Raw genomic sequence first — 22,407 nt, 5'->3', positions numbered from 1 at the left:
CTGAGGCACCAATCTCATCATGACCTGCTGCTGATATCTTTAAATGACCAATACCCCCATGAACTACATTACTTCAGGGGGTCAAACTAAAGCAGAGAAGGGAAATGTCCCTTAAATGTAATCCAAGGGATTTCCATCAGTTTTCTTTGACATAGAAGAACCCACCTTCACAAAAAAAAAAAAAAATTCACATGAAATAACATCAGGGTCACTATAAGTCTTATTTCCAACAATACATTGAGATGGGTTAGTTGTAGGTGCCTTTTGTAGAACTCAACAGTTGATAAGCGATTTTCCAAGTTGACTTATTAGTTAAGGATTCTTGGAATTTGTTAGTAAAACATATTTGCGGGGATATCCAAAGTAGGTCAGTAAATTTGCAGAATTTAGGGGAGAAGGATTTGTGAGAATTGTTTTATACAACTTCTTTTTTTAAACTGGATTATTTGAGACCGGTTGTAAAACCAAGGTTAAAGTCTGGTAAGCAGACTCCACATCGGCCTGATTATAATTATTTTTTTCAAGAAATATCATCAATCAACATCTTAAAGCGCTCACAATTACTGTAGTTAAATATTCTACATTTAATGCTACTAAATATTCCCACCTGTTCATTTTCAGCTGCCAAAGAAAAGTGGAAAATTGGAAAGTAATCAGAAATGTCAATGTAAAATATACCTGTATTAACCACATTATTCAAAATATTATCAAAAAGGGCGGCAGGTGAACTAACTGGTCACTCGCGTGGGTTTATAGATGAGGTAATACAGATCGCTAGAGTATAAATTATTCAAAAAGTCTGACGGCAGTGAGTGGTTATCACTTTTAAATAAATGTATGTTGTAATCACCCAATAGAAAACACATTTTATCTTAATTATTAATCAAATCCAAGGTTGATGCAAGGATATCAATGAAACTACCAATGTTAGAATCGGGTGGCCGATAGATGCATTCAATGAGCACTTCTTTACCACCAAAAAATGAACAGGTCATTTTTATGAAAAGAGATTCAACATCAATGTTATCGGATGTTGAGGTTCTACAGTGGTGAACAAACAGCATTATAATGAGACATATCATAAAGCGTGGTTGTCTCTTCAGTCAACCATCTTTCTGAAAGAGCAACAATGGAACATTCATGACTAAGAAAAGACAGGTAATGACCAAGGTGATCATGTTTTTTTTAGGAAGCCTGCGAACGTTCAAACGCAAGGTCGAAAATAAACGTGTCTTGGGATTATGTACTGCTATACAGGTTGTTAAATTACTTAACATTGCAGTAATCACAAGTGACACTTATTTCTGGTCAATTTCAGGAAATTTGAATCTGGATCAACACAATCGTTATATGTATTATTTGCTTCATTAACATCGAAATAGGTTAAAGATCAATGTTGTCAGGGTTGATATCCTGCCCAACAAGGAAGAGATACAGTCGGAATCATCCAGAGAGTGGAACGGAAACATAGAAGTGCTTGGGTCGTACTCTACAGTCAATGTAACTAGACGAGTAGTACAGCATGTCCCTTTTCCTTTATACTGCTTGCAGTGTTTGTGGGTTTACAGTGGTTACGACTTCTTCTAGCCTATGATACGTTTTATAATAACGTTTTTAAAACAATGGAAGCCTGATTGGTATTACCTTTACTTCGTCTTTCGGGAACTGTTCAGGTTGAATGTCGGGATTGATGTCTTGTGGTGTCTGCGCTCTTGGCATTTTCTGATATTGAACCTCGATTCGAAGCTATTGGTAAGGTAATGATGCATTTATTGACGTGGTTTTGTTTCAATACATTTTAAGTGTAAACCTTTGACCTAAAATTGTTTAAAATCAGACTTGACCGTACGCATTGAATCCTTTCCCTCCTCTAGATGCGGATGGTGTTCATCCCATCACTAAGCAGTATGAGTCAATGTGGCTACATGTTCAGTATCCTCCCTCTGCCTGGCCATGTTGTGCCCAGAGCCTCCAACTTCTCCTGTCACACTGACAGAAGGAAACTAAAGAGGGGTGAGAATGAATCAATTGGTAACCAATCACTGCCCTGCAATAGAATTGAAGACAAATTGAATCACTATTATAGCAGTTAGCAATATTTTATAAAACTATTTAAATGAATGAGCTTTACCTGAAGTAAAATCCAGATGCCATTTATTTAATAAAGCTGCATATCTTTGATCAACATCTTCACAGTGTTCTTCCCATTATGGAAAGTCAGACAGCATGGGTGCCTTGTTTTTGTAAGTCGCTCTGGATAAGAGCGTCTGCTAAATGACTTAAATGTAAATGTAAATGTAAATTTTTATACTCGCCTATCCTAAGAACATAATTGACCACGGATTTAAAACAGTTGCAATATGCAATTTCACTGATCAACAATGCATCTCGATAGTACGTATACGTCATTGAACGTAGGTTTAATGGATTCAGATTATTATTATATATTATGTAGCCAATACATATATTATTCAGTCAGAGACGAATCATTGATCCCTAATATGGCCAGCAGGTAGCGCCATGCTCATTTACCAAATGTCAATGCGCATCAATTGTCTATGACGCCTGTGGTTCAAGCCACAACAAAACTTGTGCGAACATGTTTTCGTACCTTAAGAGCTTGTTGCTAATTCATTAGAAATAGTTGAAGCTTCCAAAACAGTTTTAGTCGCTTATTTTCTTTGTGCATTGATCGTTGCTGGTCCTTTCAGATTATATTTGTTGTAGTGAAATAGAAAAGTTGTTGCAGCGATATGAGCGACAGACATGGAGGTTCTGCAAAGTTCAATGTGAGTTTTCCAGAATTATAGCCTACTGATACAGAAGTAACAGTTTAGTAGATTTGGAACAACACACTACAATTTAATTGCGAGGTGGTAGCCTACAATAATACGCATGAACTGAGTAAATGGAGACGACACAAAAACATGACCATCGTCTAGACTGGTGTTTGACAACAGTTTGACAATTATACTTGAAATTAGATCATCAGCAGCCAATACCTTTGCCTTATTCCAATATCTGTGTTGTCTTTCCTCTAACAATAGAGCCCAAGGCAGGTGGTCCTTCCTCCATTCTCCAACAGGACCCTTCACCATCCCTCCTTCCTGCCCCTGTACATGGCAGCCATGGGATCGGCCCAGTACCCCTGGAGACCCCACCAACAGCCAGGTGAGGACAGGACAGGTGGACCACCACCCCTCTCAGGTGCCTATGTAGCTCTTGGACCCTCTGCTACCTTTTGGGATTTGGTACATATTAGCCAGGTTTCAAATTACACATTTACTTTTGTGGTTGACTTGGTAATAGTAGGGCTGTATGTTTTTTAAACTCTCATCGTTTGTTTAATGTTCATCAACACTTTTGACCCCCGAAACCCGATTTTTAAGACCCGCCTCCCAAATGAATCAAGGCCAATATTTGTTTATTGGACAATTTCCCCCCATCAGTACCAGTTATGACTCCCTCAGAGTTCTTCTACACGGACCCCACCATGCGCCGGGGACAACGGGTACCGAACATCGTGACCGAGTTGCAGGTGAGAGCATCATTGGTCATAATCCATCTCATCAATTATGCAGTCATCTGCCCTTTTGCAATGCCTTAATTGCAGATAACTGTAATGTGCTAGATGCCAACAGAAAGAGAAGGAAAGAGAGAGTACACCCCCAAAACCATCCCCCGTGTATTGATTAAAATCATAAAGCACAACCTATTAAATGCCCCCTTTCAGTGGGGTTATCCAGCTTACTAGAGATTAGTGGAGAATACTAGGGGTCATGATGGGGTGGGAGTGGGCTGTCTCTATGGCCTTGGGAGGCGACTGGGATCCTGTTGAGGGGGTTGTCCAGAGATTAAAGGGGGATCAGACAGACTGGGGGAGTGGAATTAGATTGCCTCCATCTAGTCAGACAGGGTGAGTGGGGGTGGAAATAAATCGGGACGTTAGAACACAGTGTAGAGAGGTCATTTGGTTTGTTTTGGTGTGGAAGTGAGATGGGGTTAGAACCGTAGGAAGATCCTCTGTTTTCACTGCTGCTGGTGGTGTAGAAACGCTTACATTCGTTGAAGGTAGTTATGAGCAGAACTTGTCACTAATGAAACTTGAAATGAAGCAGTTTCTCATTTTACATTTGAGTAATTTAGCATACGCTCTTATCCAGACTTACAGTAGTGAGTGCATACATTTAGACTTTTTTTGTACTGGTCCCCAGTGGGAATCGAACCTGTAACCCTGGCGCTACCAACTGAGCTACATAGGACTCCACTATTTACATTATGCACTGGATATACAACAGACCGCTTGTGTATTTTGCACATAAAAGCAGTAACTGCAAATGAACCATACTCCTCCCTTCTTACCCTCCACGGCAGGTTTTTGAGTGCTTCCAACTCAACACCCCTCGCCCCATCATGTCCTTTTGCCCCGCACCCCCCGTCAGACCTGACCCCTTCAGAACACAAGCCCACCCTACCAGAGACCTGGGTGGCCACACCTGGTGGAGGGACCCTCCCCATCTGCCCATCACCCCCAGGCTGAGGCCCCTTGCACCCAGGCCCAGAGAGAGGGGACGGAGTCAGGCTGTGATCCAGCTAAGCCTGGAGGAGGATCAGGCTATAACCAACCTACTGAAGCTCCATCACCAAAAGCCTGCCCATCCAGAGGTCACCACTGCCGTCATCTCCACCCAGGTAAATAAGGAAGTAGGTTGAAATGTACCTCTAGTAGCTTATCTAAGGTCAGTGTTAGGTTTCCCTCCTGAAGGACTGGGGTAGTAATCAGATCATAGATCTGTGTTTATGGGCAACATTTTGTGAGTCTGTAAAGATACAAAAGAAATTCCTAATAATATATAATCTTACTAACAGGTGGCTTGTCCTGAAGGGACATCGCCAATTGATCACACCTCAACCCTTAGCCAGCCATCAGTGGGTCAGTCCATTCCCACCACCAAACCATCTCCAGCTGAAGAGATGGGGCTCTTTGTGTTAGACATCTTGGAGCACCAACATCAGAACCAGCCCAGACTGAGGTCTGTTGTGGAGCTGGAGGCAGCGAACGCATTGCTCACTATGGATGAGGAGTCGGTCAGTCTGATGGATGTTGAAGGGCCCTGGAACCAGACTCAGACCCTGGACAGGCCCTCTAACAGAAGCCCTGAGAATCTACATCTCCAGTACTTCTCACCCGAAGAGTGTGATGGTGATGCACTGCCATTAGAAGACGATGAAAGCTGCCTATCCCCAGAAGCTTTGCCTCCAATGACCAGTATTTGTGATGCGGTGGCTCTGAGAAATGGGACTGTCACAGAGTCTGAGGGGATGGCTGTGGATGCCCTGTTAATACTGGGTGACCTCACAACCCCATGTTGTCCTCATTTCAGTTAATTGCCCACAGATGTGCACAACATATGACAGTTAATCTCAGGTTCAATTAGAGAAAACAAAACTGTAATTGAAGACCTTTTTACAAGTGTGCACCACACAGTCTAATTAACCACTTCATTTTCCTTTGTGCCTTTTTGTATTTTGTTACTTGCCAAATAGTTCAAATATTATATTAATATTTCAGACTAAAGTCAATCTTGTTTGATCTGTTGAAAAAAACACTTCCATTGAAAAACATGATCGAGTTTTAATAAGAACACTGGTCTTAAACCAGAGTAAACCCACTCACTCAAACAAACGGAATGGAATGTGGTTTTAACCAATAAGCATTCAGTATTAGACCTACCCGTTGTATAAAGAGGTAATAGAGACCTGTTGATATCATAACAGTATGGCTTCACTAGAGCTCCATGTTACCAATATTACTACTGTACATCACAAACAACCAGGTTTTGTGGTCTTGACATTATGTTTGCGACTTGGCTATGACTTTTTTTGTGTCCAGAAATGGCAGTCAAATGTATTCAACCCTGTAGTGACGACGATAACGCAGCTGTAGGACTTGTGCTTCGAGTACAATCCATTGGAAGGCACTTCAGAGTTTGATCTATACTTGATATACCACCTGATACGTGTAAACTGGTATGGTATACCTGACTGACATTGATGCAGGGGAACTTTTCAACTGGAGCTTTCCTCTGGCAGTGTGTGGGGTTAGGTGCAGGTTCGCACACACACAAACATACACTCTCACTCATACTATACACTCTCACTCAAATACATACTCAACATTAAAGAGAGGAGTCCATTTTTGTTTGCCTGTAATAAATTAGTACATCATCCTCCTACCATATTTTTCATTTCCTGGTTCTTTAAAGTTCCCTAAAAAAACAAAAACATTCCCCCATAACTTCCAACAAATGAGTAATCTGTACAAAATGAAAACATGCTAATTGCATGATATGATAACGTAGGGTTTTCACAAACAATGAATTCCGCAAGTTCTGCCCCATTCATTTTCAACGAGGGCACAGAAATGTGTGGGGAACTGTGGGAAGGTGAACGGCGAGAACCCTAATAGTGGGCAGGTAGAGAAAAAAACGGTCTCTGCTCTACTTTATGCAAATGTCAAGCCGCCTCTAGTCAAAACCCACAGTGAGATAGCGCTTCTCAGAAATCCCATATCTACAGTTAAGAGTTATTCAGGGGAGCATGCAGAGCAGGCACTGGTTCACTCTCCCCTATCCAGTTAAATGTTCTGTAACATTTTGTCAACGTTCGAATGACGTTCTCCTGATGTTCTGTCACCATTAAGCTGACCTCAAGGCATGGTCTTTACTATTCTGGAATGTTCCCTTGACGTTCCGTCAACACTATGGAAGGGTCTTGACCTTGTTGGTGACAATGCTGGCGGCCTGAAAGACCCGGTAGCGCTCCCGAAGGTTCCGTCGCCGCACATGCTCGTTGGTGATCTCTAAAACATTCTCCACGGGGAACCAACCCTTCTGTCCGTCGGAGAGACGGATCCCCTCGTACAAACCTGGAGAGATGGAGGGAGCGAGGGAGGGGAAGGAGGTGGAGAATGAAGGAGAAGAAGAGGGATGGGTGAGTGCAGGGGGGAGTTAGGATGTTTACATATAAATCATGCAAAATAACATTCACAAATCAAACTGCTACAGTATAGAGGATAAGGTAGGTTAAAGGGTTGAATTAGAATTTTCGGGATAACAGAGAGTTGGGGAAAAGAAGTGGGTTAATTGGATTGGTTATTACTGTGTCAGTAGTAATGACCGGATAATTTCTGGATTTGTAAAATAAAGTGCTACCCAGTTTCCTAACTAACCACATGAGAGGTCATTAGTGTCCTGCCAGGTCTTACCCTCGTTGGTCTTGCGCACCACGTTGATGATCTCTGTGGGTTCCAGGGTGAGCTCATCAGCCTGCTGAGCAATGTACTGCTCCACACACTGCACCTGAGGACAGTCTGAGGACACAACAGTAAATATCAAGAAACCACACAAATACAAACCACAAAGTGTTTCCATGTACTTACAATAAGGCAAACAGAGACTAAATGGGTGTGTGGATGGTTGAATTTGCAAACTAGCTCAGTCATTAATGGCTTCCTAACTGCGGCTAGCTAACCCAGTCACTCACCCCAGTCATCATAGATGACTTCCTCCTGATCTCCATCATGGTTACCAGGGTTAGGGAACGCTGCTATCCACCTGTGCAGGTCAGACCTGTGCAGGTCAGGTAGAAAGACGAGCAAAAAGGAGAAAGAGAGAACTGACTTGTGAAACAGACCATAGAGTGCGAATAAACTTGTGTATTTGTAAAGGATGTCACGCTGCTCGTTTAGCGAGTACCACTTCCTCCTGATTCGGCTCACACTTAGGCTCGAACCTAGTACCTCTGCTTTGTTAGCACACGTGACCACCCCCCCCGAAGCGTTTTACCAGTAGGCGTCACCGAAAAGTGAACTATTCGGTGGTGCAAGTGGGGACACTTCAAGCTGAGGAGTAAGTTTCACACATCCCCATGTGCTCCATATCACACATCCCCATGTGCTCCATATCACACATCCCCATGTGCTCCATATCACACAGTTTTCTACTCACTGTGAGGAGGCCTTCATCAGCCTCTCCATCATGCGTCCCTGGTGGTTCTCCAGTAGAGTCAGACAGAAACAGTGTTCATAGCTAGGGCCCAGGGCCTGGTCCTCTCTTATTGGCTGAACCTGGACCAGGGAACGGTGGGCGTGGTCCATCACCACGAAACGCTCCGAACTAATGGAGATAAGAGGAGGAACCAATCACATTGATGGGCTGGGACAGTAAGATGAGTCATAGACTGTATGAGTGTAGAACATGTGAATGTAGAGCCACCCTCTATATTCTAGCCTGACGTGGTATACATTACTTGTAAAGCATTAATAAAGGCCTTATGAAGGTTTTGTGAAGGCTTCACAAAGCCTTAGGAACACCATAAGGTGGACTCACCCCTTCTTGGTGGCGATGATGAGCAGGTCGTTGAAGAGGAAGAGGTAGACAGGGGTGAACTTGGGACGCAGGTTGAAGATGTTGCCCCCTTTAGCCATCTCCTGTACCTCCCCACGCTTCTCCAGGAAACGGGTTTGGGAGATGATGGGGATGGCCTGATAGAGAGGCGGGGAAGATTAAAGGGAGAGGAACATAGGGAGAGGGAAGGAGAAATGTATAAGAATCAATTAGAAAGGGATAGGCTCATATTGTATTTGGGTCGTGTAATAACTGAATAACTGACTGACTGAATGATTAATTGATTACCTTGAGCTTGTCAAACTCCAGCGTCTTGGAGAGGTGGATCAACTCCTCCACCTGTTTCATCTTCCCCACTTGGGTGTTGCACTCCTCTATGATCTGAGGAAAAGTGAAAGAAAAAGATAAATTGTATGAGACAAAGAACAAGAGACTGAATGAAAACAGTAGATCATAGACACCTTGGCTGCCCCTTCACTTTTTCTCTCAAACATACAAGATAAATAATCCTCATAGCCCTTCTCTAATTTCATGAAAATCCCCATTCCTCGCTATCACAAGCGTATCAAGTTCTTCTCTTTTTCAAGGGGATCCCTCCCTTCTTGAATAACACTAGCTACCACAGCAGCAACCGCCAGCCCAGGTAACACATACTGTAATGTCCCCTTGAACCATATGTTTCTTGGAGCTTGGTAAGAGCATGGTTATTTTGCAAACAACATTCACACCATGTTCTGGGAATGGTGCAGGATACCCAGCTAGCACATAACGTTCTGAGAACCATATGTTTCATAGGTGTGAATTTCAGTACTTCAGCATAATGTTTTCCACAAGTCTCATGGTTCTAAATAAAGTAATGTCCTCAGAAAATTCTGAGAGTTATTCTGTGGGAATTTCAGTACTTTGCATAACGTTTTCCTCATGGTTCTATTTAACGTCATGTTCTCAGAACATTAGGAACATTTTCCATAAAAACTATAAGAAAATATTAGCATCGTTCAAAGAACATTCTAAGAATGTTATTTAAAAACATGTACATTCTGTTCTCAGCATCAACAAAACTCTCTCTATCCTTGATCTTGTTAACTGTGTTAATGAGTGCTTGTTCCCTTTTAAATGGGGTTTGTTTGAATAGACTTAAATGAACAGCTTTCTATGAATAAAAAAAAGGCATGCTTCCTCCATCCTGGTGGCACAGCGTACCAATTCCATGGATTGTGGACAGAAGATCATAGGTTTGAATCTCACTGACGCCGTGCCAGAGTAAAGCAAAAAATAAACGTGTTAGCATGATTAATTCCAAAGCAAATTAATTTGCATGTGTCCTATCTGTGCTTGGATTTCAAAACAGTTAACCCAAACTAAGCAAGCAATGTTATTAAAAGTCTTATTCTCAGAACGGTATTAAAACCTTCCAGGAAAACTTTCAGGGAACCGTAAAATGTTCTCAGAACCTCCCTGCAAACTAAAAATGTACATTCCCAGAACAGTCAAAATGTTCACATCCGTTCTCAGAACGTTTAAAAAACATTCTGTTTTACCAGTCAGGAAATGTATGACTTTGTTCCCAGAACCAATGGGAAACCAAAATTGTACGTTCACACAACTTCCAAGAAACCAAATATGCTAGCTGGGAGTCCTCATCTCTTATCTCTACACTTTGTCAGATTGTCATTGTCTTCAGTGACACACTGAGTCACTCTCTCTGTCCTCTCGCAATAGGATATCCTCTATCCCACACAATAGACCAGGGGACTGACGCCGTTGCTCCATATTCCAGAACGGTGTGGAACAGTGCTTTAGAATGGAACAATCGGAATGTCTGTGGGCAGGCAGACGGCTGGATGGAAACAGGAGAGGTGTGTTACCTTGGAAACAGAGTCCAGGGCCTTGGAGGCGGTCTGTTCCTCTGTAGTCCCCTCCTTTGTTCTTTTCAGGATGTTCTGATGAACAAAAGCAACAATAAGCCATGTTACACAATACAAACAAATGATGATCTGGATTCAAGGCAAACAAATCTAATAGTCATGTGGTTTCATGCATTTCATTGTGATAGAAAACACTTTGTAGTCCACTTCACATGATACCTCGATGAGCATCTTAATGCGTGTGATTCGTTGGAAGGGCAGCAGCAGGAAGGACATGAATGGCAGCCGCTGGCACTGAGGAGACTCCTGCAGACGGGTGATGACCGTGGCAAACGCCACATTGGTTTTCCTGTGGGGACACACATTATTCAGTGTCCCATCTTTTTCTAGTTTGCTGGTTAAATGATCAGACCAAGATGCCTCCGTCAACATTCCCAAAATCAGAAAATCCGGGAATTTTCCGATCTGGATTTCTGGAAAATCTGGGAATTTGGGGGAAATGACCAGGATTTTGCAACCCTACCTCTGAGATCTAGTAATAGACCCATACTTACATGAGGGATGTGTAGGTCTTCTCCTGGTAGATCTGGTTGCGGACGTAGTCGATGTAGGCCGGGAAGTTGTGCTGTGCGTGGTAGTGGATGATGTCACAGATGTCGGAGAACACCAGACCTTCGTCCATACGGTCCTCCAGGTCCTTCAGAAACCTAATGGGGGGGGGGGGGGTTGAAAGGGCAAAGGTTATGGTTTATTCTATTGATGAGGGGTTTATTAAAGAGGTCCAATGCAGCCATTTCTTTTCATATCAATATTACATCATTCCTGGGTAACAACTATGCACCTTACTGTATTGGATTTCCATTACAATTGGCAAAATGAGCTTTTTAGCCAAAAACTATTCATCAACAAAGAATTTTGCTAGGGAGTTGTCTTAGTGGTGAGGGGAAAACTAAAAACTAGCTGTTACTGGCAGAGAGGTTTGGAACTATGTTGTTATTGGTCTATTAACCAATTTACCATGTGGTGATATCACTATGGAAAGCCGAAACTCATGCCCATGCAAACTTGCCGATTAGAAGGTCTTGTGTAGATTGCATTTTTAACCAGCAACTATCAGGAAATAACTCGAGCACAGTTTCCATCCAATTGGCGACAGATTTTCATGTGAATATTCTGAAATCCGCATAAAAACTATATGCCACCAGAGATGCATTTCCATCAAATTCACTTGTTGCGTGATGACTTACCGCACGTAAAAATGAAAATGTTGCGTTATATAGCTAATGTGCCCATGCTGGTATTGGCACGTGTGTCTTAGCCAAAAGCTTGCAGATGCAGTGCTGGTATAGCCTAGACGAGGAGGTTATTATGGATAAAAGAGCGAGATTATTTTGTATTTGTCAAACGGCAGCCAAGCATCGATCATCATGTCACCAGAATATGCACGTGTTGTAGGCATAGCAGCCATTTATTTGTAGGCTGGTCTTCTAAAATGTATATTTGCCAAAGGGATGTAAAAATGTCATCTAAAGATAAGGGCCACCTGTTAGTGAGTGGCTGCAATTGCCAAATGTAGTTTTCAATCAATAAAATTGACGCAGTGAAAGTCAGAATAAAGGAGGTTGAGTAATATATTCACAAAATGTCTCCATAGATACAAATGTTTAATGTGATTAGAATGGCAATTTGTCTTTCAAGGTCATGCAAGATCATACAACAAAATGGAACACACAAACATTTGATTCCCCCTTCCTTCTCTTTGACACCAACTAAGCTACATAGGAATAGATTTATACAAAAGCAACAACCAGGGCTGGCAACGCCCATGGTTCCTACTGAACACCAGACTGCTTGTATTCAGTATGAACATTGTGCATGGACTGCATAGGAACCACTTTGCTACTATGCAAAAGACCAAAAAGGGGGCGTTACACTCTACAGGTGTAAACGTGGGGCAAAACACAGCCTCCTTGTTTCATGTCACGGCAAGGATAAAGCAGTGGCCTGTGGCTGTGGCGGTCACTGTTGTGCTGGGTCTCCACTCTGCACACATTATAGCTTTCCTACAACCAGGATTGTTCTGATCTAACATGATACATTTTCCTGATCTAATGGGATCAACTCGATCATTGGATTCATTCTGACATTATTGATTTCTTGTTTCTGATTATTTGTGTACTTGTTTGACATTCTACTGCACTGTTAGGAGATTAGTGCGGCACCGGCTATAACATCTGCTAAACTGTGTATGATAAACCAGTAAACTTTGATTTGTCATGATCTAACGGTATAAATTGTCCTGATCGATCGGTGTAAATCTATCAATCTGTGTCAGATGCTATTCCTTATTTCCTTCCTTCCTCTGACTCCCAACTGTTAGCTGAGAATCCCTTTACTCCTCTCTCTCCCTCTTACCTCTCGCTGACCTCCCGGACTCGCAGGACATTGGAGAAGAGGGTCTTCCTGTCCCGGATGATCAGCGCTTCGTCCAGATCCCGGGAATCCAGGAAGTGTTCTGTGAGAACTCTTAGGGAACGCAGGTACGACGCTTCCGATGTCAACACCTCAAACATACTCTGAGGGAAGAGAGAATGGTACGGTGAATTCATACATTTCAAATCAAATCTAATTTTATTTGTCACATACACATGGTTAGCAGATATTAATGCGAGTGTAGCGAAATGCTTGTGCTTCTAGTTCCGACAATGCAGTAATGACCAACGAGTAATCTAACCTAACAATTCCACAACTACTACCTTATATGGGGCGGCAGGGTAGGCTAGTGGTTAGAGCGTTGGAATAAGAATATGTACATGAAGATATATGAATGAGTGATGGTACAGAACGGCATAGGCAAGATGCAGTAGATGGTATCGAGTACAGTATATATGAGATTCAAACCGTAATTGAATATCACCATCAAATTTGAGTTTTTCCTACTGATGATTGTATAAAAAAACGGAATCTTCGAAAACCTGGACACTTGCTCTTCACTCACTGGGGGATTCCATCTTAATACATGACAACGTCCATTCAACTCTTCCTTTCTCTTTTATTGCTGAATTGCTTCTCCCTACCCCCTTCTCTTTCCCCTCTTCCTCACCTCCTGGTACTTGCACTGTTCAGGGCTGAGAGTCTCCAGCACCCCACTGTCCCGTACTCCTGGTATGTCCTGCCACAGGGTGCTCTGGCCCGGGGTGGGCAATGGAATAGTACCACTGCCCACCGCCCCCACGCCACCCGACCCCATGCCCACGCCACCACGGCGGGCAGTCCAGTCCATGTGGTAGTCGGCACTAGTCTTGCTGATGTTGCGGCACACCGTCTGGCGCCGGATCTCCTTGGTGATGACAGTGGCGCGGTACGTCTGGTACAGAGGCTCTAAGGAGGTCACAGAGGGTTCAAAGGGCAAACAATCTCTTAATACAAATAGATTAGGTATTAATATGTGGGGTATTAATCTATTGGTGACCCTCAAACAATGATGACATACCAAGCATTTTCTGTTTCTTTTACATTTGCATGTCATTTGTCACCTGATTCAGCAGTGTGATATTTTGTGTGTGTTATGCTTGTGTCAGGTAACCTTATCATCCTGCAGTCTGGACTCCCAGTCAATATAGGATCCTCTCCTGGTAACCTTACCATCCTGCAGTCTGGACTCCCAGTCAATATAGGATCCTCTCCTGGGTGGGGCTACAGGCATACTGGGACAGGAAAGAAGGGCAGGATGTTAGGTAACTGACTAAGCTGGGAAAGTGTTAATTAGTGAAACATAGGCCCGGTTCTAACTCTTTGGAGGCGAAAGAAACGCACACCTTTTTAGGCGAGGTGCTGGCTATCGGAGTAAAGCACGTGGAAAAGAAAAGGAGAGCCGCACACTCTAGGAGGTCAGATGCAATGACTGAATAACGTTTCTCATCAACGTATAATGACAAACTCTGCGGGTCACCCGTTTATATAGTTTGAAAAGACACACAGGTGTCTGTAATCATGTCCGGCTGTGGCTTGATTTAATTGGTTGATTTACAGATATCAATAGAGCATCTAAAAAAAAGCATGAACGGAGAATATATGATCATAGATACAACATGGCTAAATGCATCCTTCTTCCTTTCCTTCCGTGAATGTAATCACTGATATGTGATTGGATAAGTGATACCCTATCACCTTCATTGATCCAACCCACACTGATCTGTGGTAACTTACAGGAAGGGAGGAAGTAAGATTTTCAACAGGGCCAAAACAAAGACATATGAGATGAGAGTAGAAGAGGAAAGATGGACGTCAACAGAAGAGAGACAAGAACTTACCAGTCTTCCTCTGTGTCCTCCTTTTCTCCTTCAGTGCGTCCATCCTCCTCTTGTTCTAGAGGGAAACACAAAAGAATGAACAATATACCCTTCCTTTTACATTGTATACATCTGACCTCTCACGGGAAAAGATGCTAGAAAACAGGTTTATTGCATGTTTACTTTTTATACCAACCTTTTATGGCTTGGTTGATGGAATGGCCGGAGATGTTACTGAGTCTCCTGTCGTCCCTGCCCGTTTTGGGGGGGCTGAGGTGGGGGGACTCTGTGGGGCAGCAGGGGGCTGGTGGGGGGTGGAGGGGCCACCCGGTGGGGTACTATGGGGCTTGAGGAATGGTTGGGGGATGAGGGGTGCAGGGAGCGCCACTCCTCCGCGGTGGGCTGAGGTAAGGCGATACCCCCCCCCTGTGAACGGGCGTTAGGTTGTGGCCAGGTGTTTTGGACTTGTCCTGGGCAAGGGGTACCCGAGGTGGGATGGCCGGAGGGGCGTCCTCGGTAGTCTGGGTTTGGGATGGGTCCGAATCGGACTGGATCGAAGTGTTTTCCTCCGAGTTGCTGGAGGACAGTTTTGACCAACGGACCAGTTTCTTAATGTCCAGTTCTTGACAGATCTTTCTGGGTGTTGGCTCCACCATTAGTAGAGTAGCTTCATATATAGAGTCCTCCTCCTCTATGAAGGCATTCAAATGGCTTGGGGGAGATTGGGTTCTTTTAGGAGGGATGGGGGGTGACTGGGAGCGTTTTAAGGCCAAGGATGCCAGAATGACCTGGGATCCTGGGTCTGACCTTCTACGGTTCCCTTTAGCTATCATCACATCCAGAACCTGGTTAAACTTTGCCTTCTTGAATCTCTGCCCCGCCCGTTCCTCACTCAACAAACCGCTCTCCCCCCCCTCCTCCTCCTCCTCCTCATCCCCTGCCTCGCAATCCCCCTCCCTTCCTCTCTCCTCCTCCAGAACAATCTCCTCCTCCTCCTCCTCCTCCTCCTCCTCCTCCTCTTCTTCCTTGTTGATGGGAACCCATATCAGCTTCATGCCGGGCCGGTGGAGGTGGCACACACAACTGCAGTCCTGATCGCAGCATGGGCTAAGGGGCGTGCCTGAACCGTGCTCCGGCTCAACTTCCACTCCTCCAATCAGCTGAAGCTCTACCTCTTTTCCGTCAGGTGCTGGGGGAGAGGGAGGGACACAGAGTTAGATGGTTTGGGAGGCCATAACATGTCACTAACATAACCCACCCCCTTTAACATCCACTGCCCCATTTTTTCTTATATGTTTGCAGTAACAGGAAATTAATAAAGCATCAGAAAGACACGTTTTTTGTTCTGTTTTGTTTGGCTTTTATGTTACCAAGAACTCCAAGACTGTGGGCTTACTTACTCCATTCCAGGCCTGTATTGACCCTTGAACCTTGGCAGATGGAGTTCACTGATCATTGTGGTAGCTTCCTGTCTAGTCTGGTCCTGTGGTAACAGGACATATCACTTTCACTGCATGTGTGTGTGTGTGTGTGTGTGTGTGTGTGTGTGTGTGTGTGTGTGTGTGTGTGTGTGTGTGTGTGTGTGTGTGTGTGTGTGTGTGTGTGTGTGTGTGTGTGTGTGTGTGTGTGTGTGTGTGTGTGTGTGTGTGTGTGTGTGTGTGTGTGTGTGTGTGTGTGTGTGTGTGTGTCCTGACTGAACTCAGTTTTAGGAAAGGTCAGCATTAAGCCTTAGGCATTAAACACAAACTGGACTGGCCAGTCAGCACAAGTGCAATGCAAATAGAGTCTCCAGTGCCTTGACAGTAAAGACTTGACAAGGTAAAAGCTGTCTGATGAGCATGCCATAAAATATTTATGGAAATGGAATGCACATCAGTCAAATCGTGTGTGTGTGTGTATGAGAGAGAGAGAGAAACTTCACTGTTTAGGCAAATTAACATGCAACCTTCCTATTTTTATAATGCTTTCAATTGTTGCTCCTACTTTCATGATTTGTTTTTTGCTTTGTCACAAACTTGGGGAAGAATTCTTAAGTTGTTTAGCCTGATGAGTGTTTAATACTACATATATTTTGATATTTGTTTGTTCTTTTCTGCAGTGAGAAATGCTACTAGTTCCTGTTCCTTATTTTTCTTGCCGTTTTGGACAGGAACCCTCTCGCTTTCCCTCAGTCAGCTCTCCCCCTCTTTCTTTCTCTACCACTCTTCTAGATTTCTACTCAGCCTCTTCCTCTCTTTGCCATTCACTCACACACATACATGCACGCACAACCACACGAACGGACGGACAGACACCCACGTGGGATATGTTTATTTATTTTTTCCTTTACTTAACCAGGTTAGTATCATTGATGAGGTAGAAGCTGTCTGATGAGCATGCCATAAAACGCTCATCAATCGTGATCTGGCAGAGTTACTCCACCTCAAGAATTCCATTTGGTAAATCACTCGGCACACACATACTCAGGCTGACTGGCTCTCGTTCAGGCAAGTAGTATTGATGTCTCTGAGGGGTCTTTGGCCTGGTTTACTAACTACCTCCCTCAAAGAGTGCAGGGTATAAAGTCAGAACATCTGCTATCTCAGCCACTGCCTGTCACCAAGGGAGTACCCCAAGGCTCGATCGTAGGTCCCACATTCTTCTCAATTTACATCAACAACATAGCTCGAGCAGTAGGAAGCTCTCTCATCCATTTATATTTGTTGTTGTTTTATTGTTTAAAAAATTCCTCCCCAATTTTGTGGTATCCAATCGGTAGTTACAGTCTTGTCTCATCGCTGCAACTCCCAAATGGACTTGGGAGAGGCGAAGGTCGAGAGCCATGCATCCTCCAAAATAGGACCCAACCAAGCTGAACTGCTTCTTGACACAATGCCCGCTTAACCCAGAAGCCATCCCCACCTTTGTGTCGGAAGAAACACCGTACACCTGGCGACCATATCAGCGTATATGTGCCCGGCACTCCACAGGAGTCACTAGAGTGCGATGGGACAGCGACATATGTGCCGGCCAAACCCTCCCTTAACCTGGACGACGGTGGGCCAATTGGGAGCCATCCCGTGGGTCTACCAGTTGCGGCCGGCTACGACAGAGCCTGGACTCGAACCAGGATCTCTAGTGGCACAGCTAGACCAATGCGCCACTCGGGAGGCCCCTATCATCTGCATATAAATGGATGATACTCAGCTAGCCCCTCCCCAGATTTAATGTTAAACGCTCTACAACAAAGCATTCATAGTGTCCAACAAACTTTCTCTGCCTTGAACGTTGTTCTGAACGCCTCCAAAACAAAGGTCATGTGGTTTGGTAAGAAGAATGTGTGATTACTACCTCTGAGGGTTTAGAGCATGAGGTATTCACCTCATACAAGTACTTGGGAGTATTTGTTTGTTTAACCTTTATTTAACTAGGCAAGTCAGTTAAGAACAAATTCTTATTTTCATTGACGGCCTAGGAACGGTGGGTTAACTGCCTGTTCAGGGGCAGAATGACAGGTTTGAACTTGCAACCTTCCGATTACTAGACCAATGCGCTAACCACTAGGCTACCCTGCCGCCCCGGCAGCTGCGGGCTAAGGTTAAATCTAGACTTGGTTTCATCTATCGTAATCGCTCCTCTTTCACCCCAGCTGCCAAACTAACCCTGATTCAGATGACCATCCTACCCATGCTAGATTACGGAGACGTAATTTATAGATCGGCAGGCAAGGGTGCTCTCGAGCGGCTAGATGTTCTTTACCATTAGGCCATCAGATTTGCCACCAATGAGGCTTCCCGTGTGTTGCAGTGGGCTGTGCCACCAGAGACTCTGGGTACGCGCCCAGGCTCTGTCGCAGCCGGCTGCGACCGGGAGGTCCATGGGACGATGCACAATTGGCCTAGCGTCGTCCGGGTTAGGGAGGGTTTGGCCGGTAGGGATATCCTTGTCTCATCACGCACTAGCGACTCCTGTGGCGGGCCGGGCGCAGTGCACGCTAACCAGGTCGCCAGGTGCACGGTGTTTCCTCCGACACATTGGTGTGGCTGGCTTCTGAGTTGGATGCGCGCTAGTTTAAGAAGCAGTTCGGCTTGGTTGGGTTGTGTTTCGGAGGACGCATGGCTTTCGACCTTCGTCTCTCCCGAGCCTGTACGGGAGTTGTAGCGGTGAGACAAGATAGTAACTACCACGAAATTGGGGAGATAAGGGGGTAAAAACATTTTTTTAAACAACAACAACAAAAAATATTTGCCAACAATGCTTCTTATAGGACACAACTGCACTCTATAGTACTGTACAAAACTGGTCATCTCTGTACACTACACCCGTCGCAATTTTGAAAATGGCGCGGACAGAGAAGATTGCCGTGCTTCTAGCTCTCAGGCTTCGGCATCCCTAGCCGCATACTCAGAGAAGACCAGATGGCTGGAGTGTTTACGGACATATTCAATCCCTCCCTATCCCAGTCTACTGTCCCCACATGCTTCAAGATGTCCACCATTGTTCCTGGACCCAAGAAAACAAAGGTAACTGAACTAAATGACTATCACCCCGTAGCACTCACTTCTGTCATTATGAAGTGCTTTGAGACACTAGTCAAGGATCATATCACCTCTACCTTATCTGACACCCTAGACCCACTTCAATTTGCTTTCCGCCCCAATATATCCACAGACAATGCAATCGCCATCGCACTGCCCCATAGCATCTGGACAAGAGGAATACCTATGTAAGAATGCTGTTCATTGACAATAGCTCAGCATTCAACACCATAGTACCCTCCAAGCTCATCATTAAGCTTGTGTTCTTGGGTCTAAACCCTTCACTGTGCAACTTGGTCCTGTACATCCTGACGGGCCGCCCCCCAGGTGGCGTAGGTAGGGAAAATCAGGGTGAAGAAATTTGGTTTGGCACCTAAAACCCTCAACTTTTACAGATGCAAAATTGAGAGCATCCTGTCTCGCTGTATCACCGTCTGGTACGGCAACTGCACCGCCCATAACCGCAGGGCTCTCCAGAGGGTGGTGCAGTCTGCCCAACGTATTGCCTGGGGCAAACTACCTGCCCTCCAGAACAGATACAGAACCCAATGTCACAGGAAGGCCAAAAAGATAATTGAGGACAACAACCACCCGAGCCACTGCCTGTTCACCCCGCTATCATCCAGAAAGTGTGGCCAGTACAGGTGCATCAACTCTGGGACAGAGAGACTGATATGTATCTACTGTATTCTATCCTATTCAACTGTAACTAAGTCTATGTCGCTCTGACATTGCTCACCCAATATTTATATATTCTCCATTCCTTTACTTTAAATGTGTGTGTATTGTTGTGAAATTGTTAGATATTACTGCACTATTGGAGCAAGAAACACAAGCATTTCGCTATACCCGCAATAACATCTGCTAAGCACGTGTATGTGACAAATCAAATTTGCTTTGAAGACGCACTGGATGATGCTTATTTATAAAACCTTCTTAGGCCTCACTCCCCCCTATCTGAGATACCTACTGCAGCCCTCATTCTGCCAATCACATTTTGTTAAAGGTCCCCAAAGCACACATACATCCCTGGGTCGCGGCTCTTTTTAGTTTGCTGCAGCTAGCGACTGGGACGAGCTGCAAAAAACACTCAAACTGGACCGTTTTATCTCCATCTCTTCATTCAAAGACTCAATAATGGACACGCTTACTGACAGTTGTGGCCGCTTCGCGTGGTGCATTATTGTCTCTACCTTATGGCCCTTTGTGCTGTTGTCTGTGGCCATTAATGCTTGTACCATGTTTTGTGCTGCTACCATGTTGTGTTGCTACCATGCTGTGTTGTCATGTGTTGCTGCCATGCTATGTTTTCATCTTAGGTCTCTCTTTATGTAGTATTGTGGTGTCTCTCTTGTCGTGATGTGTGTTTTGTCCTATGTTTTTATTTGATTTTTAATCCCAGCCCCCGACCCCGCAGGAGGCCTTTTGCCTCTTGGTAGGCCGTCATTGTAAATAATAATGTGTTCTTAACTGACTTTCCTAGTTCAATAAATATAAAATAAAATAAATGGAGATAAAATACCATTCAAGGAAAACCGGTTTACCTATACAGGTGCACTGACAAAACCGGTTTCCGGCTGTTTAGGGTAGTCGTTTTGTCTCTGGGTAAAGGGGAAACGTGTCACCCTCTAGGCCTCAGGAATGAGGCAACACACCTGAGCACAGATTCCGCGCTCAAAGGAACATACTGCACTCGCATGTGGCATGCTGCATAATGGTATCAAACTGGCAAAGAAACGTGTCAATGTTTGTAACACTCAGATACCGGACAGATTTTTTTCTTAACTTGCCACCCTAGGGCTAGCTTGTTGGGTTGGGACGACTGTTAGCGCTTCCTGATGATTAGGTCATGTGTTACCGTTGGCAACACTTGATTAACGGGCATCCGTGGGAAAGCTAACCTGTGTATTTTGTTGCCCTGTCTGCATTGCTTGCCTTAGTAGATAGGTAGGCTACATTGCTAATCATAACAAATGATCAGTCCCTATCATAACATAGTTTTTTCGAGAGGATATTAATACTGATTCATGAATTGATCAATCGATATACTGACTGGCTGGGTCCAAAATCTGTTTTGCCTACAACTTACTAAAACTACATACTGTGTACTAGTCGTACTACATACTATTTAGAATGTCCTGTTTGGTAAAAACTAATACAGTAAGCAACAAATATCAGCCTGCTAGTCTCATCCTACTGAGAATGTGTCATCTAATACACAGTTGTGTTGATTCCCTCCATTCCTTCATTTGGTACAGAGCTCCTCTCAGCTGATTATCAGCTGTTGTCATGACGACTCTCTTCCTCAATATTGTGCAGTGAATTCTACTAGATAAAAAGCAGAAATGAGTATGACATCCTGGCATTTAAAGTATACTACATTTAAAAAAATGTCATATACTATAAAACATATTTTTTGCATACCTAAAATGCCTACTATTTAGAACGCAAGTACAGATATTTCAGACACGGCCACTATCTGATTGCATTAAAAACAAACTCTACCTGATCGACTGGCTGGGATGCCCTCCTCTCCTCCAGGGGTGTCCCTCTTGGCCTGGTCGCTCTGCTGCCGCAGGATCCGGCTCCTCTTCATGGGCAGTGGAGGGGCCTGGTCTGGACTCGCAGACTGCTGGATGGAGGCACGGGACGGTTTGGGCTTGACCGTGGGGGCCCTCCTGGGCCCTCGGGTCCGGAGAGGAGGTTTGACGGTGGTGCCATTGGCAGTTGGTGTAGCATATCCTCTGGTGGTAGGTGTAGTCTCTGGGTGACTGAACTTGCTCACTATGCTCTTGACTTTACCTCTGGAATTGCTGCCTGTGCTGCCCCTCTCCCCGAGTTGGGAGGGGGTGGAGGGGGATCCGTTGGAGGGAGGGGGTTTCCTAGAGATTGGGGGCCGGGGTTTGGCCTCCGGTCTGGAGGGTAAGGGGGACGCGGGGTGTATGGAAGGTTCCGGGAGGGACATATTGGAGGGTGGTCTGTATTTCCGGGAGTATTCCAATCTGAGCTCTGACCTGTCAGGAGGTCAGGCTTTCAGGTCAAAGGTCAGTTTGGGTGTGACATTTTCACCTGGAGAGGACAAAGGGAGAGAGAGAGGGAGAGAGAGAGAGACTGAATACAGCAAGTCTGAATGAGGACAGTCTGACAGAGACTAGTGTCACACTACTATTGTCATTATACTGTTTTATGTTCTCAGGTCTAATATGCGGTAATACAACCATTATAAGTATTTAATATGACAGTAATAAAACTTCACACACATCATAAAACACAGCGCATCCATTAGCAATCACATCCAAATAATTGAATAGAGTTCTCTTAG

The 22,407-nt window shown here is 44.5% G+C and overlaps 2 protein-coding genes across 5 annotated transcripts; one reads left to right on the top strand and one right to left on the bottom strand.

Annotated features, from left to right (window-relative positions):
- Positions 1–1,319: 1,319 nt before the first annotated feature.
- LOC124014228 lies at positions 1,320–6,233 on the top strand. Of its 4 annotated transcripts, none has more exons than XM_046329028.1 (6): positions 1,320–1,752; positions 1,875–2,013; positions 3,048–3,207; positions 3,450–3,538; positions 4,375–4,692; positions 4,870–6,233. In XM_046329028.1, exons 3-6 carry the CDS (start codon positions 3,120–3,122, stop codon positions 5,386–5,388), a joined length of 1,014 nt encoding a protein of 337 aa, XP_046184984.1. In that variant the 5' UTR covers positions 1,320–1,752; positions 1,875–2,013; positions 3,048–3,119; the 3' UTR covers positions 5,389–6,233. The 4 variants fall into 4 exon arrangements, with proteins under 4 accessions (XP_046184984.1, XP_046184983.1, XP_046184981.1 ...); XM_046329027.1 differs by having other exon boundaries at positions 1,320–1,757; XM_046329025.1 differs by lacking the exons at positions 1,320–1,752; positions 1,875–2,013 and adding an exon at positions 2,539–2,789 and having other exon boundaries at positions 3,048–3,171.
- Positions 6,193–22,050, bottom strand: arhgef15b (Rho guanine nucleotide exchange factor 15b). The gene is made up of 16 exons (XM_046328409.1): positions 21,591–22,050; positions 15,609–15,757; positions 14,765–14,906; positions 14,590–14,644; positions 13,922–13,983; positions 13,380–13,657; positions 12,692–12,852; positions 10,831–10,983; positions 10,496–10,625; positions 10,277–10,351; positions 8,697–8,789; positions 8,391–8,545; positions 8,010–8,177; positions 7,546–7,631; positions 7,268–7,372; positions 6,193–6,928 (listed from the first exon to the last, which is right to left on the bottom strand). Exons 1-16 carry the CDS (start codon positions 22,048–22,050, stop codon positions 6,762–6,764), a joined length of 2,439 nt encoding a protein of 812 aa, XP_046184365.1. The 3' UTR covers positions 6,193–6,761.
- Positions 22,051–22,407: the final 357 nt, after the last annotated feature.

This window comes from Oncorhynchus gorbuscha, linkage group LG25, assembly GCF_021184085.1.
Source record: "Oncorhynchus gorbuscha isolate QuinsamMale2020 ecotype Even-year linkage group LG25, OgorEven_v1.0, whole genome shotgun sequence".
Taxonomy (NCBI): domain Eukaryota; kingdom Metazoa; phylum Chordata; class Actinopteri; order Salmoniformes; family Salmonidae; genus Oncorhynchus; species Oncorhynchus gorbuscha.
This window is presented reverse-complemented; position numbering and strand designations above follow the sequence as displayed.

Excerpts from the sequence above, each read along its gene's own strand:
- LOC124014228 (XM_046329024.1), top strand. The coding sequence starts at position 2,754 with ATGAGCGACAGACATGGAGGTTCTGCAAAGTTCAAT. Across the intron at positions 3,208-3,449 it reads TGGACCACCACCCCTCTCAG|TACCAGTTATGACTCCCTCA; the intron begins GTGCCTATGTAG and ends TCCCCCCATCAG. Across the intron at positions 3,539-4,374 it reads ACATCGTGACCGAGTTGCAG|GTTTTTGAGTGCTTCCAACT; the intron begins GTGAGAGCATCA and ends CCTCCACGGCAG.
- arhgef15b (XM_046328409.1), bottom strand. The coding sequence starts at position 22,050 with ATGTCCCTCCCGGAACCTTCCATACACCCCGCGTCCCCCTTACCCTCC. Across the intron at positions 13,658-13,921 it reads GGAGTCCAGACTGCAGGATG|AGCCTCTGTACCAGACGTAC; the intron begins GTAAGGTTACCA and ends TGACCTCCTTAG. Across the intron at positions 7,373-7,545 it reads AGTCATCTATGATGACTGGG|ACTGTCCTCAGGTGCAGTGT; the intron begins GTGAGTGACTGG and ends TTGTGTCCTCAG.